Genomic DNA, 8,170 nt, shown 5'->3' with positions numbered 1-8,170 from the left:
TGGTAAGGACTCTGTTCCTATCAGGTCAGCACACATCATCAAGCTTGTAGGTAGGTGTAGCAACGGAGGTCATCAGGAAGGTGGTGGGTTTGGGATAATCAATGTATTTTTTTTTATCAAGCTCTGTTGAATAATATAATAAAGATGTTGAATAATATAATAAAGATGGATGTGTGCATCTTTATATGCATGGGCGAGGGGTTTCAACCTCCTTTTCGGAAGAAAAAAATGTCATATAAGGATCAACCATACATTTGACACCAAACTATAGCAATTAGAAAAGGAGGAAAGAGAACTTCAAAAATTATAAATTTCTAATACATCTCTAGCTGATTCTAAATCGATGGAACGGGCTACTTTGATGGTCCGCAACCTCTTGGCCATGCTGTATGGACGAGAAAATATTTAAATGGTAAACATGGCTGTTCCATATGTGCACCGTACTGGGAAGAACCAACGACGAAAGTGATATAGTTCTCCAGCAATCTTACGAAATAGCTGACATTCCCATGTTGATGCAAACATCAACCATGGACATTCCTAATATGGCTCCGCACTGTAGATGCACAAGAGCAATATGCTACCCAACATGTTCAAACAGAATGATAATAATTGGAATATGGTCTAGAAAGTACCACGGTGAAGATGTTAGCATGCCCAGACGTGAGCAAATGGATTGCATTTTACTCATTTTCCAAACACCTTCAGTGCTAGTGCATAAACATCTTTCTTCTTTGCTGATGTAGCTTCGGCCACCAATTTCACCGCCTATAATTGATAACAGTAGTTCAGAAGAAAAGAAATAAGATGATCGCATGATCATTATCTTGTAAGATACTCCCTCCGTCCCATAATATAAGAGCGTTTTTGACACTATGCAGGCAAAACTGCAAATCCCAAAACTTTCTTGGAAGCTTGAAATGTATCAAGGAATTGAGTGGAATATGCACCGTTGAAAGAGCATGCCCTTTTGCCATCAATTCTCTGAGTTCATGCTCAAGAAAATCATCAGAAGGTGTTTCATCAATTGAAATTGAGCTCCCATCTATGAGGATGGTGATTTCTCCCTTTGGCTGTCGAGTTGCAAAGGCTTCATTTGCTTCGCCTAGGGTTCCTCGCCAAAACTGCAAGATTTATATAAAGCTCAGGACTGCAAACTAAAAAAAATACCAAAATTTTAAATTTACATGGAATGGCACGAACCTGTATTTGGGGAAAGTGAGATTATTTGCAATTTATTCTTTTCCCAACTTAAATAAATATACACGTGATTTAAACACTACAAGATGGGTCACACCGCTCTATATAGGTATACCACACTTCACAGAACCAATATTTATGAGTGCACACGTATTAACCCGTTTAGCAAATGAGGGCGCCCACGCAAAGGGATCAGACATCGGAGTTCAGATGGTAGGGGGCAGCCCTGTGCACGTAGCTCCCGCTTGCGCATGGTCCACGAAGGGTCCGACCACTTTGGGTCTATTGTATGCAGCCTTTCCCTACATTTCTGCAAGAGGCTGTTTCCAGGACTCGAACCCGTGACCTCATGGTCACAAGGCAACAGCTTTACCGCTGCGCCAAGGCTCCCTTTCATCGGAGTTCAGATGGTAAAAAAAAAATCAGTATAAGTGTACAAGTCAAAGTACTCCCTCCGTTCCCAAATATATGTCTTTCTAGAGATTCCAACAAGTGACTACATCCGGAGCAAAATGAATGAATCTACACTCTAAAATATGTCCACATACATCCGTATGTTGTTGTCCATTTGAAATGTCTAGGCCCTGTTTGTTTGGGCTTTTGCTTCTGCTTTTGCAGCTTTTTCACTTTGGCCAAAAAGCCATAAAAGCTCCTAAATAGGTGCTTTTGGAGCTTTTATGGTCATAAAAGCTCCAAACAAACAGGGCCTAAAAAGACTTATATTTAGGAACGGAGGGAGTATAAAGAAGCAGCTGATCAGGTGGCTCCTGGCAGCACATTCAGTAATGTAGCTTTCTAAATCAAAGCACATCAAGTCAAAAATGTCTGTCTATAGTGGATGTGATGTTGTAACCATCCACCGGAATTCATTGAAGATTGTACAACAAGAAAGACAATATAGGATATTGACAAATAATAAAGAAAAGGACAATGTAGGAAATAAGAGAATGGATAGGTTACACAGGAGGTGATTGCAGGACTACCTCTTCATGCAATTTGGTAATCTCCCTTGCAATAACACATGACCTGTACCTCAACACAAATGAAAACAAAACAAGGTCAACATATCTGAAAGAAGACTTGCACACACTAATACCACAACTGTAAATATTTTGTACTTAAATATGAACGAAGCTGCTCGTACAGTGATTACTATTTTTTGTCTAGAGGAAAAAAGGGATTATTGGCTTCAATACCAATAATCATATTCGACATGTGTGTGACATCGCAACAGAGAGATGTGGTACTACTGTGGTTTGCATGCTTCCACTTGCCATTTTGTATTAAAAATATTTGTAGATCATGCAACAACATGCAGGTGTGAAAATATCTGTTACCTTGAATTGCCAAAAGATGAAGCAGCATCAAGAAGAAACTGATGAATTCCATGAGGAGGAACATAGAATATTTGTGTCACAGCCTCACGAGCAGATACCTCAAGCCTGGCTTTTCTTGATCGACCATGCTTTGGTAAGAAACCCACTAGAAATAAAAATCAGTACTGGATCGAAAGAATGAAGGACAGGCCTAGCGCAGTGGTGAAGTACTCCCCACTTGTGCCAAGAGGTCCTGGGGTCGACGCAGCCTCTCTGCATTGCACTGCGCAGGGGTAAGGCTTGCCTCGTATAATCCTTTCCCAGACCCCACTTGGTGTGGGAGCTTCTAGCACTGGGTCTATCCTTTTTACTGAATCGAAAGAATGATTACGATTGATAAATGAAGAGTACAGTATTGGCGTATTTTACCAAATGTGAATTCCTCTGTTGGCAAACCCGATGCAGAAAGAGCGGCAATTGCTGCAGAAGGCCCAGGAATGGGAATAACAGGGATTTTTTCAGTCGCGCATAGTCTAGCCTGTGACCAACGGTACAGCATGCTTAATATCTCACACATAATGGAACACCATGAGACCTAAAAACAAGTTCTGATGTTGTTCATTGCTAATGAATTTATCTCGTACCAAATGAGCAAGTCATCAACTAACCAATAGCATGTATACCATTCTATTTACGGTACTGTTACGTGAAGTGACTGTCAGATCATTATTCTTTGCTTCGTCACTGAAAGATGCAGGTTGAAAAATTAAATAGAGCAAACTGATTTACCAGCTCCATGCCAGGGTCACTGATGCCTGGAGTACCAGCGTCACTAATCACTGCAATTGCTTCCCCTTCATGGAGCCTCTTTAAGATAATGGGCTCTCTCTCGCGTTCGTTGAACTTATGGAAGCTGAGCTGCAAACTTAGATTTTAAGTTCCAAGTTCGACTGTAGACAATCACAGCCATGTCGAAGGTGCAGCTACTGGCAGCTCTGGCATGACAAAGCTAGGTATGAAATTAACTCACAAGAGGTGTTTTGATGTTGTAATGCTGAAGTAACTTTCCAGAATGCCTTGTGTCTTCAGAGAGTATCACATGAGCACATTTCAGAACACGTAATGCCCTGCAAAAATAATCATCAGCTTATTATAGGAGTATGCATCAGGAGATGGATGAGCTTTTGCTTTGGAGAGGGGACAATAGTCAACCAGATCAATGGATATATAGACTGAACTCTGGCCGATTCATTCCTGCTAATTATACAAATTCCTTTATAATGGGGTTCAGATGGACAGCGTCTTTTCTATGCTTTGGAAATGCCAATGCATCCGCAAGCAGAAGTTGTTGCCTGGTTGTTGTTAAACAACCGTTTGAACACTATAGATATGATGCTTAGGACACACTGAGCTTGACTCTGGCCCAAATTGTGTGCTATGTTCTTCTAACCAGTTGGAAACAAGAGATCGTCTATTCTTTGAATGTAGTTTTGCCTCTCGATGCTGGTTTATTGCTGGAGTTACTTGGATTTCTGCTAGCACTATGGTTCAATCCTTTGAAAAGACTAAAACTGGTTTTCCTGGTCTGCTTCATGGAGATTATTGTTGCTGCTGCTTAGAACATTTGGAGGTCAAGAAAAACTCCTATATTACAGCAGAAAAGACCTCAGGTCTCATTCTTGGAAAGCCTAATTCCTTTTGGAAAATTATTATTTTTGACCAAGCTGTTCAATGGGGAGAATGAGAGCTCTACCATTGAACTGGACGACTCCTTTGATGATACCAGCAGGCGTTTTGTGCGGTGAATCCAGGAGTCTGAGGTCAAAGAAGCTTTAAAAAGGATGAAAGGAGGCAAGGCGATGGGGCCCGATTGTATCCCCACTGAGGGTGGAGAGGCCTCGGAGACATAGCGATAGTATGGCTAACTAAGCTTTTCAACCTCATTTTTCGGGCAAACAAGATGCCAGAAGAATGGAGACGGAGTATATTAGTACCAATCTTCAAGAACAAGGGGGATGTTCAGATTGTACTAATTACCATGGAATTAAGCTGATGAGCCATACGATGAAGCTACGGGAGAGTCATTGAGCATCGCTTAAGAAGAATGACAAGCGTGGCCAAAAATCAGTTTGGTTTCATGCCTGGGAGGTCGACCATGGAAGTTATTTTCTTGGTACGACAACTTATGGAGAGATACAGGGAGCAAAAGAAGGACCTGCATATGGTGCTCATTGACTTGGAGAAGGCCTACGATAAGATACCGTGGAACGTCATGTGGTGGGCCTTGGAGAAACACAAAGTCCCAACAAAGTACGTTACCCTCATCAAGGACACGTACGATAATGTCGTGACAAGTGTTCAGACAAGTGATGGTGACACTGATGACTTCCCGATTAAAATAGGACTGCACCAAGGGTCAACTTTGAGCCCTTATCTCTTTGCTTTGGTGATGGATGAGGTCACAAGGGACATACAAGGAGATACCCCATGGTGTATGCTCTTCGCGGATGATGTGGTGCTAGTCGACGATAGTCGGACGGGGGTTAATAGGAAGTTAGAGCTATGGAGACAAACCTTGGAATCGAAAGGTTTAGACTTAGTAGAACTAAAACCGATTACATGAGGTGCGGTTTCAATACTACTAGACACGAGGAGGAGGAGGTTAGCCTTGATGGGCAGGTGGTGCCTCAAAAGGACACCTTTCGATATTTGAGGTCAATGCTGCAGAAGGATGGGGATATTGATGAAGATGTGAACCATCGAGTCAAAGCCAGATGGATGAAGTGGCGCCAAGCTTCTGGCGTTCTCTATGACAAGAGAATGCCACAAAAGCTAAAAGGCAGTTTCTATAGGACGGCGATTCGGCACGCAATGTTGTATGGTGTTGAGTGTTGACCAACTAAAAGGCGACATGTTCAACAGTTAGGCGTGGCGGAGATGCGCATGTTGAGATGGATGTGTGGTCACACAAGGAAGGGTCCGGAATAATGATATACGAGATAGAGTTGGGGTAGCACCAATTGAAGAGAAGCTTGCCCAACATCGTCTAAGATGATTTGGGCATATTCAGCGCAGGCCTCCAAAAGATCCAGTGCATAGCGGACAGCTAAAGGGCGCTGATAATGTCAAGAGAGGTCGGGGTAGACCGAACTTGACATGGGAGGAATCCGTAAAGAGACATCTGAAGGACTGGGATATCACCAGAGAACTAGCCATGGACATGGGTGCATAGAAGCTTGTTACCCATGTGCTAGAACCATGAGTTGGTTGCGAGATTCTTATGGGTTTCAGCTCTAGCCTACCTCAACTTCTTTGGGACTAAAGGCTTTGTTGTTGTTGTTGTTGTTGTTGTTGTTGTTGTTGTTGTTGTTGTGGAGTAATTACTGTAGGGCAACAGCCCCACAGCCCTTTATTTCAGAAAAATTTACCCAGACCTGTTTAAATCCTCTCCCACCAGGAGTCGAACCCAGAACTTGGGGTGCTACTAAGGTCTCTGCAACCACTATCATAGTAGAAGTTTAAGAGGCTTGAAAAAGCCGACTGATGTATGATATACTAAGGGCTATGGAGCCCTATGGAATTTGAATAAATAGTTGCCTCATCGCTCCACTTTCTCTTTTGTCAAAACACAAATTAAACTTCATAGATGTTGCAAACAAAAAAATGTCTGAAGTTTGTTCCCATGTGTGCTAAAAAAACAGTCTACCACTTTTCACTTCGATTAGCCTAACCGTTAGTACTCACCTGGTACTAAAGTTGGGTCATCTATTTTGGAACGGAGGGAGTACCATATAACAGCTAAGTAAATAATATACCTCAAGGTGATATCCTCGAGGTTCCCAATGGGTGTCGCCACTAGATACAACCCCGACTCTAAATCCTGCATATCAAATTGGAGCAACATCAGAGGTAAGTCAATAAACATGCCATTTCCGATTGGGATACAACAAAAATCAAGCTTTGAAGGGGAAATTGAAGCATATCTAGATATGCTTTAGCGAAACTGATTACTAATACACAGTATATTCTGAAACTACAAAGTACCAATACAAAAAAGGTAAAATAAAAACTTTCTTTCCGTTTAAGCTGCAGTACTGCACTCAGAACCCCCAATGTGCAAAACCGTCACATTCCATAGATCATCAATGACCAGTGGCTCAAATAATTAAGCAGAAGCAGTGTCAAACGGGAGAGAGGACTACCGTTTCCGAGGCCCGCTGCTCCGGCGAGCCGTTCGAGGCGGAGGCAGGGAGGCAGCGAGGGAGCGGAGACGCAACTGCTGCGGCACAGCGGAGATGGGATGGGAGACGGCGGGGAGTAGCCAGCGTAAGGGAGAAGAGGGCCTGGAGGCGGAGCAGAGCCGCCATTGGCGGCGGCGACGCGGGGAGAGTTGTCGAGATAAGTCTATAGTTTTGACAAAAAGAGAAAAATGAAATAGGTGTATGGTTTGGCGTCCCCCGTGGGATCCGATCAAGACGATCTAAGGTGGCATTTGGTTTGAGTGCGGCGAGGGATTGGCTAAGGCCTTCTTTGGTTCATAGGGTAGAAAAATCGTAGGAATAGGAAAGTCATAGGAAATGAGATGACATGTATCTCAAATCCTATGAGTAGGAATAGAAAAGGAGATGCCCTTTGATTCACATCATAGGATTTTTTCCATTGAGTCTAGGCTAATGTTTATTTTTCTATGAAATGTGGAGGATAGGAAGAATTCCTCCATAGAAATAGGATTCTATTCCAATAAACCAAAAGGCTCTAAAGGAATTTTTCCTATAGAAATCCTATCCTATGAAATTCCTACAAGATTCCTCTAAACCAAAGGAGGCCTAAGGATATCCACAACCACGTGGTTGGGGATAACCAATTTTTCTGTTTGGTTGTAAGGATGGGAGGTGTAAGATAGCCAGGATTTTTTGTTTGGTTGCATAGATAAGATGTGGATGGATTGTCTATAATTGGGCAAATATGTATCAAGAAAATAAACTATATACACACATGTGTACATCAATTATACCACACATATATGCACGGATTTGTGAGAGAAATATCAAAGTCACTCACATATGTGAATCTATACACATATGAGTTTAGCACGTGCGAGGTTGCAAAGCGTGAAGATCCAACACATCAACACATCAATCTCCAGAACATGCATCCTTACAAAAAATCATGGATTACACTGCCGCATCAAACTCCAGAACATGCAGCCGAATTAGCACGGCCGACGGCCATCATCTCTCATGCGAATTAGCACTGCTGCTCGTCGTTCCCAGCGACCGCACTTCACCATCTCCATGCCGCCCTTGCTCACGTGGGCAGAGCCGCCGAGCTTCAGCATAGACATAGGAGATCAAAGGAAGGGGAAGGGAGAGCGTCGCCACCGCTTTCGCCCTTGATGCGCCGCCGCCATCGCGCACGACCTGCCCCGCAGTACGAGGTCAAGGATTGAGATGAGATGGGAAAAATAGATCGGGAGCGAGCGAAAGACATAGGCGGAGAACGATTCGGCTACGCGCGCGTCGGGTGGCTGAGTATATCTGCCAGATTGGATGTGTTCAGCCAGGTTTTGGAAGCATATTCTAGGGAATCTTGACTGCCCATATCCACGCTTGTGTTTCAACCAAACGACTGGTAGCCGCTTTTCAAGTGGCTAT

General features: G+C 43.1%; 1 protein-coding gene across 4 annotated transcripts in view; it reads right to left on the bottom strand.

Annotated features, from left to right (window-relative positions):
* Positions 1-6,988, bottom strand: part of LOC119331415 (ribosomal RNA small subunit methyltransferase I-like) — a 15,799-nt gene extending 8,811 nt beyond the window's left edge. Inside the window, exons 1-9 of one of the 4 annotated variants that reach the window (XR_005160513.1) lie at positions 6,719-6,982; positions 6,332-6,396; positions 3,547-3,643; positions 3,306-3,434; positions 2,946-3,054; positions 2,538-2,682; positions 2,184-2,226; positions 951-1,124; positions 636-768 (exon numbers count right to left, since the gene is read on the bottom strand). Coding sequence is in view for 3 of the 4 variants with exons in the window: in XM_037604568.1 (XP_037460465.1) it covers positions 688-768; positions 951-1,124; positions 2,184-2,226; positions 2,538-2,682; positions 2,946-3,054; positions 3,306-3,434; positions 3,547-3,643; positions 6,332-6,396; positions 6,719-6,883 (1,008 nt within the window). In the remaining variant the exon portion in view is untranslated. Of the gene's footprint in view, positions 1-236; positions 769-950; positions 1,125-2,183; positions 2,227-2,537; positions 2,683-2,945; positions 3,055-3,305; positions 3,435-3,546; positions 3,644-6,331; positions 6,397-6,718 lie in introns of those variants that run through there. The other 3 variants (XM_037604588.1, XM_037604580.1, XM_037604568.1) reach the window with 3 other exon arrangements.
* Between the last annotated feature and the right edge of the window lie 1,182 nt (positions 6,989-8,170).

The sequence above is a fragment of the Triticum dicoccoides genome, chromosome 1B (assembly GCF_002162155.2).
Source record: "Triticum dicoccoides isolate Atlit2015 ecotype Zavitan chromosome 1B, WEW_v2.0, whole genome shotgun sequence".
NCBI classification, from domain to species: Eukaryota; Viridiplantae; Streptophyta; class Magnoliopsida; order Poales; family Poaceae; genus Triticum; species Triticum dicoccoides.
Note: the sequence above shows the minus strand (reverse complement) of the source record. Positions and strands in the feature narration are given on the sequence as shown.